General features: G+C 42.5%; 1 protein-coding gene across 1 annotated transcript; it reads right to left on the bottom strand.

Moving 5' to 3' along the window:
* Positions 1-7,242: 7,242 nt before the first annotated feature.
* Positions 7,243-16,526, bottom strand: SPX (spexin hormone). Its single transcript, XM_063308791.1, has 6 exons — positions 16,521-16,526; positions 14,367-14,447; positions 13,295-13,352; positions 11,069-11,131; positions 8,896-8,982; positions 7,243-7,456 (listed from the first exon to the last, which is right to left on the bottom strand). The coding sequence occupies exons 1-6, from the start codon at positions 16,524-16,526 to the stop codon at positions 7,395-7,397; spliced, it is 357 nt and encodes a 118-aa protein (XP_063164861.1). The 3' UTR covers positions 7,243-7,394.
* Positions 16,527-17,402: the final 876 nt, after the last annotated feature.

Raw genomic sequence — 17,402 nt, forward strand, 5'->3', positions numbered from 1 at the left:
TTGGCTGCTGGGCCCTTTAGCAGACTTAAAATGAAGGTGACTCTGGTTCTGTCTGTGGGAAACTCTGCCGGTCTGCTGTCGAAGAACATAGTGCACTGTGTGAGAAAGGTTCTCAGCTGTCCTGCTTCTCCTCCAAACTTCTCTGGTAGACTGCCCTGGGATCTCAAGACTACTGGCGGAGCTGCTGCTGCTGCTGCTGGCACCGGTTGTGGGTTAACCGGAGCTGGTTGTTGTAACTGCTGTAGCATGGCAGCTTGTAATGTGTTGATCTGGAGATCTACTTGGTGGTGTTGTTGCAGGGCTGCTGCCAATTGTTGGATGGCTTGCCGAATTTCCTGGTTTTCTGAAGACATTTTCCCAAATGTCTCTCCTTTTTTTTTTGTTCCTCCCTCTTTCAATGGGAGTAGAAGTTTGTTAGGATTGATGTCCTAACAGTCAGGAACCACGCCGAGACGAGGAATAGGTCTCTAGTGATTTATTACTGCTACATTAGACAGAAATCCTAACGAACTGAAGAAGCGTGGGAAAACCCAGATAGATAAACCCCAAAAGACAAGGCGGGTCTGTTCTGTGTCTCTTTGAATGGCAGCTCAAACTCTCTAAACTACACATGCGTTTTCCCCCCTGGATAGGGGCCCCCTCCTGCTCACCATCCGTGCTCATGACAAGACCCTTCTTTTTCTCACACTGCTTATCTTTTATTCCAAAAGTCATACCACTTATTATAACAAAAAATCTTGAGTATTTTGTCACACTCCAGCAAGCACAGATACTACCTGTTATCAACGGGTTGCACATCAGACAATATATGTCAGTCTGAACTTTTCCAGAACTACAATAAACCATTTCTGATTTGCATAAACTGAGTCAAGAAAATCATTTGGGAAGTGTCAGTTTATTTTAAACTGCCAGAGATGTCACCTGGAGTTCATTCCCTTTTGAATGCCAAAGCCTTAAAGAAATACACAGAATAAGCCCATGGAACTCATTGAAATTCCCTCTGAGGAATTTATGTATCATTCAATCCTTCTTCTTCACCATCAAGACCAATAGCTTCGAAATGCAGATTTGATCTAGCCTGGAAGCCATCTTGCTCTGGGATCACCAATGTGGTATGCCACTGTTCCACTTTGTCGTTGTTTATTCATTTAGTCACTTCCAACTCTTCGTGACTCCATGGACCAGCCCACGCCAGAGCTTCCTGTCAGTCGTCAACACCCCCAGCTCCCCCAGGGATGAGTCCATCACCTCTAGAATGTCATCCATCCACCTTGCCCTTGGTCGGCCCCTCTTCCTTTTGCCCTCCACTCTCCCTAGCATCAGCATCTTCTCCAGGGTGTCCTGTCTTCTCATGATGTGGCCAAAGTACTTCAGTTTTGCCTTTAACATCATTCCCTCAAGTGAGCAGTCTGGCTTGATTTCCTGGAGGATGGACTGGTTGGATCTTCTTGCAGTCCAAGGCACTCTCAGAATTTTCCTCCAACACCACAGTTCCAAAGCATCTACCTTCCTTCGCTCAGCCTTCCTTATGGTCCAGCTCTCGCAGCCATATGTCAATACGGGGAACACCATTGCTTTAACTATGCGGACCTTTGTTGTCAGTGTGATGTCTCTGCTCTTAACTATTTTATCGAGATTGGTCATTGCTCTTCTCCCAAGGATCAAGCATCTTCTGATTTCCTGACTGCAGTCAGCATCTGCAGTAATCTTCGCACCTAGAAATACAAGTCTTTCACTGTTTCTACATTTTCTCCCTCTATTTGCCAGTTATCAATCAAGCTGGTTGCCATAATCTTTGTTTTTTTGAGGTTTAGCTGCAAGCCAGCTTTTGCACTTTCTTCTTTCACCTTCATCATAAGGTTCCTCAGTTCCTCTTCACTTTCAGCCATCAAAGTGGTATCATCTGCATATCTGAGATTGTTAATGTTTCTTCCAGCGATTTTAACTCCAGCCTTGGATTCCTCAAGCCCAGCATGTCGCATGATGCCAGTAAGGTAATGCTCAAGATCCTGCAAGGTAGACTTCAGCAATTCATGGAGCGAGAATTGCCCGATGTGCAAGCTGGGTTTAGAAAAGGCAGAGGAACTAGGGACCAAATTGCCAATATCCGCTGGATAATGGAAAAAGCCAGGGAGTTTCAGAAAAACATCTATTTCTGTTTCATTGACTATTCTAAAGCCTTTGACTGTGTGGACCATAACAAATTGTGGCCAGTTCTTAGTGGTATGGGGATACCAAGTCATCTTGTCTGCCTCCTGAAGAATCTGTATAACGACCAAGTAGCAACAGTAAGAACAGACCACGGAACAACGGACTGGTTTAAGATTGGGAAAGGAGTACGGCAGGGCTGTATACTCTCACCCTACCTATTCAGCTTGTACACAGAACACATAATGCGACAAGCTGGCCTTGAGGAATCCAAGGCTGGAGTTAAAATCGCTGGAAGAAACATTAACAATCTCAGATATGCAGATGATACCACTTTGATGGCTGAAAGTGAAGAGGAACTGAGGAGCCTTATGATGAAGGTGAAAGAAGAAAGTGCAAAAGCTGGCTTGCAGCTAAACCTCAAAAAAACCAAGATTATGGCAACCAGCTTGATTGATAACTGGCAAATAGAGAGAGAAAATGTAGAAGCAGTGAAAGACTTTGTATTCCTAGGTGCAAAGATTACTGCAGATGCTGACTGCAGTCAGGAAATCAGAAGACGCTTAATCCTTGGAAGAAGAGCAATGACAAATCTCGATCAAATAGTTAAGAGCAGAGACATCACACTGACAACAAAGGCCCGCATAGTTAAAGCAATGGTGTTCCCTGTAGTAACATATGGCTGCGAGAGCTGGACCATAAGGAAGGCTGAGCGAAGGAAGATCGATGCTTTTGAACTGTGGTGTTGGAGGAAAATTCTGAGAGTGCCTTGGACTGCAAGAAGATCCAACCAGTCCATCCTCCAGGAAATCAAGCCAGACTGCTCACTTGAGGGAATGATATTAAAGGCAAAACTGAAATACTTTGGCCACATCATGAGAAGACAGGACACCCTGGAGAAGATGCTGATGCTAGGGAGAGTGGAAGGCAAAAGGAAGAGGGGCCGACCAAGGGCAAGATGGATGGATGATATTCTAGAGGTGACGGACTCGTCCCTGGGGGAGCTGGGGGTGTTGACGACCGACAGGAAGCTCTGGCGTGGGCTGGTCCATGAAGTCACGAAGAGTCGGAAGCGACTAAACGAATAAACAACAACATAGCATGCATTACCCTGACAGCATCATCTTGCAAGATTTTGAGCAGTTCAGCTGGGATGCCGTCGTCTCCTGCTGCCTTGTTATTAGCAATGCTTCTTAAGGCCCACTCAACCTCACTCTTCAGGATGTCTGGCTCTAGCTCACCGACCACACTGTCAAAGCTATCCCTGATATTGTTATCCTTCCTATACAGGTTTTCTGTATATTCTTGCCACCTTTTCTTGATCTCTTCTTCTTCTGTTAGGTCCTTGCCATCTTTGTTTTTGATCATACCCATTTTGGCCTGGAATTTACCTCTGATGTTTCTAATTTTCTGGAAGAGGTCTCTTGTCCTTCCTATTCTATTGTCTTCTTCCACTTCCGCGCATTGCTTGTTTAAAAATAATTCCTTATCTCTTCTGGCTAACCTCTGGAATTTTGCATTTAATTGGGCATATCTCCCCCTATCACTGTTGCCTTTTGCTTTCCTTCTTTCTTGGGCTACTTCTAGTGTCTCAGCAGACAGCCATTTTGCCTTCTTGGTTTTCTCTTTCTTTGGGATGTATTTTGTTGCCGCCTCCTGAACAATGTTGCGAACTTCTGTCCATACTTCTTCCGGGACCCTATCTACTAAATCCAGTCCCTTAAATCTATTCTTCACCTCCACTGCATATTCCTTAGGAATATTAGTGAGCTCATATCTAGCTGATCTGTGGGTCTTCCCTAATCTCTTTAGTCTGATCCTAAATTGTGCAAGAAGAAGTTCGTGATCTGAACTACAGTCAGCTCCAGGCCTTGTTTTTACCGACTGTACAGATGTCCGCCACCTTTGGCTGCAAAGGATGTAGTCAATCTGATTTCGGTGTTGTCCATCTGGGGAAGTCCATGTATAAAGCCGTCTCTTAGGTTGTTGGAAGAGAGTGTTTGTTATGCAGAGTGAGTTGTCTTGGCAAAATTCTATCAGCCTGTGTCCTGCTTCATTTTGTTCTCCCAGGCCATACTTACCTGTAATTCGAGGTGTCATTTGACTGCCCACCTTAGCATTCCAGTCTCCTGTGATGAAAATAACATCTCTTTTAGGCGTGTTGTCCAGTAGGTGCTGCAGATCCTCATAGAACTGCTCTACTTCAGCTTCTTCAGCATTTGTGGTTGGGGCGTATATTTGGATCACTGTGATGTTAGATGGCTTGCCCTGAATTCGAATTGAGATCATTCTGTCATTTTTTGGGTTGTATCCAAGCACTGCTTTAGCCACTTTACTATTAATTATGAAGGCTACTCCATTTCTCCTGTGGTCCTCTTGTCCACAGTAGTAGATCTGGTGGTCATTTGATGTGAAGTGGCCCATTCCAGTCCATTTCAGTTCACTGACGCCCAAAATGTCTATCTTTAATCTGGACATCTCACCAATAACCACATCCAATTTGCCCTGGCTCATAGATCTTACATTCCAGGTTCCAGTGGTGTGTTGATCCTTAGAACATCGGATTTGCCGTTCACCACCAGCACCGTTAGCCACTAGCCGTCCTTTCGGCTTTGAGCTAGCTGCGTCATCACGTCTGGGGCTAGTTGAACTCATCCTCTGTTCCTTCCCAGTAGCATTTTGGCCATCTTCCGACCTGGGGGTCTCATCTTCCGATGGTATACCGACGTATCTCTGGTTGTACTGATCCATTTAGTTTTCACGGCAAAAATACTGGGGTGGGTTGCCATTCCCTTCCCCAGGGATCGCATTTAGTCTGACCTCTCTGTCATGACCTTCCCGTCTTGGGTGGCCCTTCACGGTTTAGCTCATGGCATCATTGAGGTGCTCAAGCTCCAGCACCACAACAAGGTAACAATCCTTTGCTGAAGTGTTCCACTTTACTTTCAAACTTTTCAAAAGGTTTTAATTTTAAAGAAAAATAAAAAGTGGAAATGCTGCAGTGTAGAAGCTTCAAAAATCAGCTTCATTTCCAGAACGCACTTGAATTCTGCATGCTCTCAAAAGTAAATTAAAAAATAAATAAATAGAACAAAATGGTGAGTGAAAGCAGCCCAATTTTTTGTTTGCAAATGGGCTCACCTCCTCAGAAGAAATATGGAAGTAGTGGGAACAGCTCTGCTATGCATGAAACCACAACCCAGGCTCAGGCCATCTACACATCATTTCACTTGTGTTTGTGGCTGACTTTGAAGAGATGACAGTAAGGGACCCTCTCTGCTAGGGTTGAGAATGATAACACCAAGGTCTGACAAGGCTTCACAAGAGGACAAGCAATAGGTCCTGGGTTTAGACTTATGGAAGGGCAGGAGCAGAATTTCTCACCACTGGCCTTTGGAAATGACCCTCCTATTCCTAAGTATTTATATAACATCTTTGCACTCCAGAAGAGGATCTACTCATACAAGCCTTAATGTTCTACCGACAATGGTTCTGGAGGAGAGGTGGAGGAACCTTCAAGATCAGACCGGCCCCTTTGTAGAGGGTGTAATTGAATCAACTCTTCATGTGTCGTGCTCTGAATTAATATCAATGTCTTTGCTAAATCAATCTGGCCCGTCTATGGAACGGAATGTATTCTTTTTAGTAGTGGATAAACCTTCACAAATCTAAAAAAAGGTAATAAAAGATTGTTCAAAACATAATGGCTGCAAAGAAAAGAGAAATAATAATTATTATTATAATTATAATAACAACAACTGGTATGCTGCCAGTTGTTATTATTATTAACTGTGGTGGAAAAGAAGACAGCATGGATAATTGATGCGGCAATACCAGGGGATAGTAGAACAGAAGACAAAGAATTGGAGAAGGTCATGAAGTATCAAGATCTGAAAACCGGAATTGAAAGATTATGACATAAACCGGCAGTGGTGGTCCAAGTGATTATCGGCACACTGGGTGCCATACCAAAAAACTTGGACAGCATTTAGAAAATCTGCAGATTGACAAAAATTCCATCTGTCGATTACAAAAGGCCACCCTGCTTGGATCCATGCATATACTACGCAGCTACATTACGACATCCTTGGGAAGAACTTGATGCGAATGAAGGCCAACACCAGCTACAGAACTGGCAGCTGTGATTTCATGCTGTGGTGTAAATAATAATAATTATAATAATAACAACTGGTATGCTGCCCAACTCTGGGTGGAAGGCATTTTATTTTACAAACTTATGATCTGCATGCAAGCTTAAATGAGAAAAAGAACCATCATGAATGATGTCATAATTCCTGCTTTGGAAATCAGTACTAAATTCAAGCAATATAGATGATAAATAGATTGCAATTTCATCATGATCTTTTTTTAAAAAGTCCAGGAAATTACAGCAAGTCTCTTTTGAATCAAGAGCAACTCCCAACAATTCCATGGACACACCCAAGTTGTCTTGGTAACACTATGCCATTGTCTTGCTATTCTTTTATTCTGGGACGTTTTCCACCTCTCAGTTTAGCCAACAGCCTTGGGATTTCCATTCGTGCAGCAACCAGCCTCAGTCCTTAGCTTCTGAATGCAGACAAGTTTGGTTAGATAAAAGGCTTCAATCTGTGCATCATCTCCATGGTTTCTAGTTATCCCTTCCAGGATATATATCTAAAGAACCTCATTTGGTTTGAAAATCACTCTCTACCTCCGAGCATCTTGGAGATTGTGGTTTTGTATGCAAGACTACATCTCTCTCACAGACATCTCTCCAACCTATATTGAGCCCTATTTTCATTCATTTGTTGGGGGAAGCCATGGTTTGTGCCTATTATGGGATTCATAATTCAAATTATGCTGGAAAGAGATAAATAGCCAAATGGGGGAAATGATCCAGAACTGATTTCCTATGATAAAGTACTTTTTTGTAGTAAACTTCCCATTTTCACAACTTCAGACATAGCTTATTCACCTAACCATAATTGCTATCTTTGATCCTAATACATTTACAAAAGTCAATAGAAAGTAAACTATGCAGGCTCAACAATATAATAAGGACACATAAACATATATATAAGCAGAAAAATTGCCTTTAATTGTTCAGTATTGATCCTGCAGAACACCAGGTTGAGAAGATATTGACCAGCCACCAGCTCAGGTATGTTAGGGGAAGGCAGTTGAGTAGGTGAATGAGAAGAAAAAGTCTTGTACAGAATATATTTTCCTTTTAAATTCATGCCATATTCCCATTTGAAGATCTTTCACCAGTTTAATAGACCGTCAGCAATATATCCGGATCTCTTCGAAGCTTTTTCGTTGTCTTCTAAAGCAAACGAACAGTGATTATGAAGGGTACACTCACAAACCCAAGACGGATTGCACAAGGACCCCTTCCCACCATCAACATTATATGCACACAACTTCATTCATCAGACAGATTTAAATCCTACATTTTCTCCAAGCCCTCAAAGAAAGCTTGCATGGGGATCTTCCTTCATATCATCCCTGCACTTTAGGGCCTGGCTGTGAGAAAACAACTGATCCAAAGTCCCCCAGGAGGGTTCCATTCTTCCAGTCCAGCAATATGATCACAACACTCCATTTCAAAACAATTGGTAGGGCCAGATGTACCCAAGCAGAGTGAAAAAGTCTCTGTGTCTATGTAAATGGAAGAGACTATTTCCTGGACATTCTGCTGTGGGAGAACAGAGTTTGACAACAGGTGACATGAAAGCTAACCTAATATCTTCAGATGTAGAAAGAAGTTCCTTTTCTCACCAGCACTGAACCCCAATTCAGCTGCTAATCTGTCTGGATTTTCTCTGTTGGGCTTCTTGTATGCCATGGATTTAACTTTAGATCGTTGAATAAACCAGAATGGCTGGTTTCATACATAACGCTGAGCCATAAACCATGATATACAAGCCACAATGGCCGGGTTCTAACTGAAACAATTGTGGCTTGTTCAGTGGTTAGAGACCCCTTCACATGCTCTTCTAATGTGATATATGCCATCATCTGCCATCAAGGCCCCCCGGATTTTACAATGAGCAAACAGGCCAAACTTTGTACAAAAATGCTAACAGACACAAATTTGACATCAGGATTCAAAACAAGGACAAAGTAATAGCAGAGTATTTCAACCTTCCCATATACTCCAGCACAGATCTCAAGGTTGCTGTCCTAGAACATCAAAACTATACCAGAATTAGACAGCAAGAGACTTGATGAACTCAACAAAACTAACCCTTTGGAGAGACTGCCAAGCTCACATCAAGAGGTTTTGTGCTATCTTAGAAGATCGTAACAAAGACAATGTTTTTAACACATTACAGTTTGATGAGGCCTATGTAGTCTGTTTCCATGGGACCTGCGTCTACATAGCCATCCCTTACCTCATCCTTTGAACCCTACATCAGTTTAGCCATGCCATGCATCTGATGAAATGAGTGACGTCTCACAAAGGCTTATGCCTTTCCATAAGAATGGTTAGTCTGAAAAAATGCCACCAGACTGTTCCTGATTTTTGGCTACTGTAGGCTAACAAAACTCTCCTCCTATAATATCTAAGAGGGATACGTGAAGTAGGTATTTTAATGTAATTATATTTGTACTTGCATGGTTACAGATACTCAGCCACCTGCATTAAAACTCAAAAGATCATAGTAAATAAGCAGAAGACCAACTTGCTTAATAAACACATTTCAAAAAGTAAAATGAAACCACCATTTTTGCATTTACAGGAACTTCTGAAGCTTTCACCTTCGTTTTGCATCTTCTGTAGGGAGGAAAGAAACCCCAGTGCAGCTTCAGAAAGAGTTAAAGGGCTCACATTCTGGCTGTTGGTTTCTGCAAAGAAAAAAAAAGTCCGCACACATTTGTCTGACTCAGAGCAGAGAATAATTTTGCTCATTCATCCCTGCAAGACAAATGACTCATCTGCAGGGCCTGCTGAGCTGCAGCATGAGGATGCCCAACCAATTGTTTTCAGAGGACTGGTGATGTTGCGTTTATCTTACCCCAGCCCACCGTGGAGGCAGATTACATTCCTCTTCAGATGTCCCACTTTAGAAATCCTGTTTTCTCTCTACAATCTACAATGTCTCACTGGCAATGCTGGAGTAGAGGGCATAGGGGACGGCCCTGAAGGACAGGAGGGAGAACCGCTACCAAGGCAAGGGTCAGGTAAGAGGGGCCTGAGCCCGGGCCAAGAAAATAAGGTGAGAAAACATCTGACAAGCCCCTCCCTAGTTCATGCAAAGATGGAGGGAGGGAGGGAGGGAGGGGGGAAGCACATTCAGACTTGCAAGATTCGGTCACTACAGCTGTTACAATAAAAGCAGTCCTCACCTATATGGCATTGGTTTCTTAGTCCAGTCTACCTTGTAGGACTAACAGCTGGTGATGGTGCTGTCAGGAACTGGGATCTGCCCAGCTCCCATATTCTTCTTTTGGCTGGTGCACACATGACTTCTCCTTTTGGTTCCAGGGCACTGACATCACAGTTCTCTCCAACTGGACTCCATAAGCCCCTGTAGCCACCAGGTCTCCAATTCTACGGAGCTGATCCATGGGATCAGAGGCCTGGCAGGGAAAGAGCCATTTCTCCCTCTCTCCTACTGCCCCCCCCACAACTTGGCAGGAGTCTGGGAGGTGGCAAGAGAAAGGGGCTCTTTTGATGTCAGTTCTCTGACCCCACAGAACTATTTGGAAAACTGGCAAGGGAAAAGCTGCCTCTCCCCACTTCTCCTTGTGCTTTTTAAAAAAAGAGTTTAGTGTTTTTGTGGAGGAGTAAATCTGTATTTCAAAATAGCTCTCCCTGATTTTCTGGCTAGCCCCCAAACAGCAGGGGATAGGTCAGTGAAGCGGGAGATCCCATTTCAACACACAAATACACAAATATACCTGTCTCTTGCTTTTTGGGTTGGCAGGAAAAGTGGAGCCAATTATTTTTAAATACCTATCTTGCGCTCATCCATGGATCTTCAGGATGATCTGCCCAGTGAGTGACCAGTTCCCAGTAAAGCAGGAGAGGACAGCTTCTCCTGCCTTATATGAAAGCCTCAACTGATACAGTGGGTCAATCACGGCCATCTCGCACCCCCATTAATTAAGCTGACATTGCCCACTAGAGCAGGAGAGAATCACCTGCAGATCAGCTAACTTTGAACCAGGTTTTGAGAGATGGCTAAAGCCATGGGTTTAGCCATCTGTCAAACCTTGCTTCCTCCCTTAGGGAGAGTGATGGGTGGTGGCTTTTCCAACCCACAGGCGATGCTGGAGGAATTCACCCATTGCTTTCCTTAATTTATCCTGCATTAAATCTCTAAGGATTGCACCACTCCCCAGCTTCAGTGCTGAGGGCTGAACAGGGTCTGGCATTAAGGACTGTGCAAAGTATACAGATGTACTTTTGTGCTACCTCATTGACTGGAGGGAAGCACATTAATAAAGTCAGAAGGAAGAGCCCCTTGCATGCATTCAAGGGAAAGGAGCCCGCTGGAACCCTTAGAGCAGTCATATCCTATACATTATTGGAATTCCCAGTCAGTTTGGATGCTGTGATGAGAGAACTGGCTTCCACCTGCATACTTAGTTGGCACTGCTTCAGACTTTCAGCATTTTCATAGCCTGCCACTGCAATGCCAACCATGTTCATTCTTGAAGTTGGGGTTCCACTCTACCAGTTTCCTTTCTTTGACATATAAGATTTTAAGGTTAATGCTTTAATAATTTCATTCTCATTCTTTGAATCCCAGCACTTCTATCAGTAGGCAGAGGAGCCTTCCCCAGCCTTGGGCCCTCCAGACTCAGTGGCCTGGTCAGGGAATTCTGGGAGTTGCAGTCCAAATGCAACTGGAGGGAGGGAATCAGGCTGGGGAATGGCAACTTCACCATTGGGTAAAGGGGTCACCCCATCTGCAGGCCCTCTTACCTTGCAGCAGTCGGTCATACAGAGCCTTTTGCTGGCTCTCCTCCGAGATGAACCGACGGCCTTCTGAAAACCAACAACATGGAAAAGTCATCTGACTCCCTTCAATGGATCAGAATAAGTTTCAATGTCTAGAACAATTTCCTGCCTTAAAAGCAAATCTGGCACAGATTTCAATTTCAATTCTCAGACTATAAATTAAACAATAGATTGGTACTGCATCCAAAATTTGGGTTTAGTTATACAGAGACCCTATACAGGTTGTCCTCATTTAATGACTGTCTCATACAGCGACCTTCATAGTTACAATGGAGATGAAAAAGTAACTTTGTGACCAATCCTCACATTTACAACCTTCGCAGGTCTGTAAAGCCAAGGAAAGCAGAAATAAGATCATAAGCACAGTTGCAGTTTCACATAGCAACCGCTTCACTTAACAACCAGGTTGCTGGTCCCAGTTGTGGTAGCTAAATGAGGACTACCTGTATTTCAATTTTATGAGATATCTAAATCAGAACAGATTTTTTAGTAATATGGACTTACTACAGAGTACAATTTCATTTGGTTTATATTGTGTTGATCATGGTTGTTTTTACCCATTTTAGCTAAAGTTCAGTAGTGATTCTTAGTCCCTTAACATTTTTAATCTAGTTTATCTATGTAATATTCCTTTGCTATTTTTTTTTCATTTTCTTCAAAGCCTTCAATAAGGAAAAAAAATGGAAACCAACCCCCCCAGAGTCCCCTTTTTGGGAGAGATGGGTGGTAATAGAAATTTGAAAAATAAATAAATAAGCAAACAATACAGAGCAAAAACCTTTACAGTCTTAAGAAACCCGGAATGCATTTTGACAGCTAAGGTTTAATCGGGTGAGTAAAGGGAATGCCTGAGCTACAGCTGATGCTGCACATAGGGCTGTGCAAGGCTTTGGTAACAAGGGTAAGAATGGAGCTCCTGTCCCCGTCTGCAGTGCCTTGAACCCAGTGCAGCTTTTCCCAGGGTGGCACTACAGCTGTGGAGCATGGCCATGCAACCCTGAGAGATGGCACAGCTGCTTTCAGCAACTGCCAACAGGTACCATACAAGCTGTCAGACTCTCACAGAACCCCTTATCGGAGCATCTTCCATCATTCTCTTATCCGTGTGAACAGACTTTGTGTTGCCAGATGGGAGGGGGTGCCAGGTTGGAGTGTGAACTGCATTGTTATGGCTAGGGGCTTATTGCATTGGCTACCATGCAAGCAGGAAACATCAGAGGAGCCACCTGGATTGGGAAGGGGGGTGACACGCTTTAGTGGGAAGAGGGGCAGACGGCAATTTAGAGAATGTAGTTTTAAATGTAGGTTTGAGCGGGAATTGGGCATTCACAGCTTTCTTCTTGTGCTGGTCATTTCGCTTCATTAAAACAGTAGAAAGAGCCCGGTCTCCTGGCTGTCATTGAATGAATGCCTGAATGCGCCAGTGCTTACACAAGCCTTGGCTTCTCCCCTGCAGGAGCCATTAACTCCAAAAATCCAGGAACTTCTGAGAAGGAATTTTAGCATAGAAAATCAAAGAAGCTACTATGAAAGAATTCTGGCAACTGCTGTCCATCAAAAGTGAAGCCTATGTAGTGGGCTCCAAGTTCAATTTTTGCATCTCTACATGACGGACAGGACATCTCTCTCTTTCGAGCAGGAAGCCTACTCTCCTTCTGTATCTTGTCCTGGTAAAGGGCAGATCCCTTACCAGGTTGACTATGAGTTGCAGGTTGGTTGAGAAACTACACAAACTGAACAAATAAATGAACAAAACTTCACACTCAGTTCTGGTGGAACGGTTGCCTTCCATCACCTGACCTCTGGACCCTTCAGGTGGTCAGCTCTGGCTCTTTCCAAGACTGCTAGATTTGCTCCTAAGGCGACTACAGTTAACCATCATTGCCTCCTACCCTAATCCTACACCAGAAATGTTTTAAAAAATTGCTGAACAAAGAATGGTGGCTGGGCTTGTTCTGAATGTTAAGTCATAATTCATGGATCATACTGCATGCTAAATCATAATGTGGTTTGTTCATTTGCAGGTGGTTTGCTGTGTTAGCCCAGCGATTGTGCTTTGTAATTTGGGATGAACGTAGCCATTGCAAAACACACTTTTGATTCCTATTGACAATATTTGACTGGGTAGGAAGTGCAAGGAAAACCCACTTCTTGCCCCTTTTCTAGAGATAAATTGGCATTGGGACTTACGGGCACCCTTTAAATACAGCATGGCCTGAGGAGTCCAATTTCTTCTTTGGAAGTGATCCTTTTGGGTGTAAATGGAAAAAAAAACAACACAACCAAACAATGAACATAACTTGGACAAACCTGGCATCTATGTGATATATCAGCACACAAACACAGCTTTCAGTGTTTAGTTTCCCTATCCTTTCTGATGGCCATTCCTTTGTTGCAGCTCTTAAGGTGATTATCCAGTATATTTTTGCTACAGTAAAGAATTGTGTGATGACAGAATGTGGACCTGAAGTGCACTGCTTAGAGAACGAAGCTTAGAAGTGGCCTGGTAGCAGAGCAGAACTTACACCTTAATATTGTCAGGCTTGGTAGCTGACTTGGTAGCTGAGAACAAGATTGCCTGAGTTTTCTTTAACAAGATTTATTAAAAGGCTAAGGGATAACGATAGACAAATTTCAGCAACTGGTTTACTTTCACTTTAAATCACACAGTTCATTAAGGTGTGAACTTGATAACAACTTCCTTTTTTTTTAGATAACAACTTTAATGAGAACCAGAGAGCTGGCTACTTTCTTCCCAGGTAACTGAGGAATTTGCAGGGGATGGTGTTTTCTCAACCATTTTTTAAAAATCCTCTGAACAGACTTTTACACTTAACTTCCATTTTGATGGGCAGGGTTCCCACAATTAGGCTGAATTGGGGTGAACCATGAGGCCTGGTTAGTATTTGGATGGGAGACTTCCTGGAAATACCAGGGTTGTAGGCTAGTCTGGAAAGTAAAAAAAAAAAAATCCTGGAAGAAAACCGTGGTAAACCACTTCTGTATGGTTACCGATATTCATGAAGTTACCAGGAGTTGGATTTGACTAGAGGGAAATTTTGTCTTTAGTTCACAGTCCAATGTACTGGGGAATCCAGCCATTGTTTCAGTAGCGGTATTTGAACTTGGCCATCCTGTTACGGCATTATTTTTTTTGTTCTATGAATATAGCATCTATGTTCTGCTAAGCTGGCTGAGCATGTTGCATGAACTAAAGACTTTCCAAAAGGGGAGCAAATAACAAACACAACTTTCTCCTTACCTGAGGAGCACCCCAGGAAAAAGTTATGAATGATGCCAAAAGGTAGAGGGCCAGAGCAGCATTTGCCCACCTGTGCAGTCGCTAAAAACAACCAAGAAGACATTGTGTTAAGATCCCCATTACTGAGCATTAAAACAAGGGCTTAGCTTTTCAACAACCATATTGCATTTTACGGTGTCTGCTTTGCTCCTATGGGCAGTATCTATCTCCTTTTTCCTTAATAAGAGTTTGTGGGCCTTGGGAGTCTTACGTAGCGAGTGTCAGCCCTTCAAGGCTGTCCAGATGATGAAAAAGCCTCCATAAGAAGACTAGTAGAACTAAACTTTATCTGACGAGTTGTACTTTTTGTCCCCTCCCTCTTATACCCCAATGAGTCAGGGAGGAGCCAGGCTGCATCTCTTCCTAATATTACCTCCCTTCCCCAGGTTTAAGAATGTTTCTGCCCATTTTGCTTATGTAATGGTTTCAGAATATTTCCTTCAAAACCATCTCCGTAGCTCTCCACAGCAAGCTATCTTCTTACCTTCCATTCATTTCTCTGCCAGGGAGACTAACATAGTTACTGCTAACTTGAGTTTGGCTCTTGACAGGCTCATAACAGACTTTATTAGCATTTCTAGCATTCAAATAAATGAGTTTCCATTCTGATAGCCAGGACAACATTCTTCTGCAACTTGGCATTCTCCAGATACATGAGATTTCAGCTCTCACAATCCAAGCCCACAGTTATCACGTTTTTCTTGGCTGAAATTATTTTTAGCAATCATGGCTGGACTTTAAAAAGGATCATCAGGAGCACACTGGTTGCCCATTCTTGGCAGAGAACCTTCTTCTGATAAAAGTATAAAGTGGATGAGAAAAACACCAGGGTAGTGTTCACTCTCACATTCTAGCTCTAATCTTAAGATGCATTTTGCAAGAAATTCTGAAATAGTTTCATACTGAAGGTTCTCCAAATTATTATCTTGAAGCAGAGTTATTGCAGTTATGATCTTGAAGCCAAATACCACTTGAAGCCTAGTCACACCCAGAAAAGAACTAATTATTAAGATTATGATCTTAAACACACTTCCCTTGTGCATAACAACCAGTGAAGATAATGGAACTTACTTCTGAGCAAATACATTTAAGATTGTACTTAAATTAAATGAATAATTAATTTAAATTACTGCAATTGGATAACAGTATAACACACATCATAATAACCTTATGCATATTTATTTGAAAAGTAGCTATATGGACATAATCCAGGCAAAATTTAAGTATCTTTATGCCCATGTGCTTAACTCAGCAGTGTTTTGGCTGCATTTCTAAGAATGTACCTGGAAATAAAACTTATTGAACAAAGTGGACCTACTTCTAATAAATGCAGCTCAGATTGTGGAGTTATAGTTGCTTCGTTTTGGCTGAACTGTGTTCTGTTTTTATTTATTTAGACACACACACACACAGTATATATACAGACATCATGCAGTACATAATTGGGTGCTCATAGAACGATACTGAATCAAAAGTAACACACATTTTTAAGAAAATTATTTTCTACTCAAGGGAGACCTTGAAGAGTGCAAAGTTTAATTAACGCAGATTTTCAAAAAAATTAGAGACATCAAGATCTTGTCCCTTGAAATGACAGCACTTTCTGCTGCTTCCGAATCTACCCATGTGACTGATCCAGACAATGATTAATGCTACATGAACTAAATATTTAAGTACAGTACTTCACATCATAATTTTCATCCAGTTTTCACTTTCATAGCTTTCGCCCTATTTAAAAATGTAAACACGTTAAAATCCAGTTCAGATTAGTTTTTGACCAAGAGGCAGACAAGAATATCTGGAAGCCAACTCTTACAGAATTCTGAACCATATTTTCTGTGCCAGGCGCTGCTCCACAATGCAATATGTCATTCATTTAAGTAGAGGTGTTGACAAATGACTGCACCCATTTTACGAGCATTACAGTTCTAATAGGTTTGAACTTATTTCAAGGGTTTTGAAACTTAAGCAAAGATCTCGTTAGGCTGCTAACTGTGATCTATGAATTTCAGTGGTGATGATAAAAGCCACTAGGGGGAGAATCTGATATTCCATGGGTAGATACATACTTGATCATCTAGGAATCATGAAGAAATAATCATTATTCCTACATACCTTCATTTTCTGCCCTCCTGAGGATCCAACCTGATCTTTGGGAGTAGAGAGTTTCCAATAGATAGGATGTAATGTGATGTGCCTTTTAGGCTGGAAACTCTATTTAAGCCTTCTGAGTAGAAATACCCTCCGTGTTGAAGGCAAGAATGGAGCATTCTAGAGGGACTTCTTGTCAAGGAGGTAGAGACTTGGAACAGCTGACGTCTCCTGGAAAAGGGGGAGTATGCTGTCTTCGGGAGAAGTCATCCAGGATTCTGACATATACACTTACAGCTTTAAATGAATGCATCAGCATTAATTAGTAGCAATAGAAGATATTGTCCTAATGTTGCAAGCCTGAGATTCAACGAAGATGTAACATGTGGACAACCAGGTGCCTATCTCAGCAACCTGGCCACTGCATTCTGTGGTAGTAATCTGGGAAGGATGTCTTGGCTATAGATTTGGGGGCATTACCCACGTGATCCCCACTTCAGTAGAACTGGCTGAGAAAGAAACAGATACCTTTTCCTCAAAGGAGAAATAATTTGGCTGGTTATTAGGTCAAGTTCTCTAAAACGAGCTCAACTCTTTCCCCAAAACCTCCTTCCCTGTTTGCCTCCTCTTAATTCTTTATCAGCCAAGGCAGTAAAAGAAATGTGGCATAAGCATGGGAAAAAAATGAAATTTGTGTCATTCGCATCCTTCTATAGTGCTTTGTTCGCAGTGCAACAGGATGAAAGACAGTGGTCCACATAAGAGGTAGACCTTGGGAATACTACATCTCCTATATACCAAAGGTAGACACCGCAGTAGAAGACATGGAGGCTTTGGCTGCACCAACCAGTGTGTTTTCAAGCAGATGGTGGATGGACAATAAAAGGGACATTGTCTCTCTTTCTC

Source organism: Candoia aspera, chromosome 7 (genome assembly GCF_035149785.1).
Source record: "Candoia aspera isolate rCanAsp1 chromosome 7, rCanAsp1.hap2, whole genome shotgun sequence".
In the NCBI taxonomy this organism is placed as follows: Eukaryota; Metazoa; Chordata; class Lepidosauria; order Squamata; family Boidae; genus Candoia; species Candoia aspera.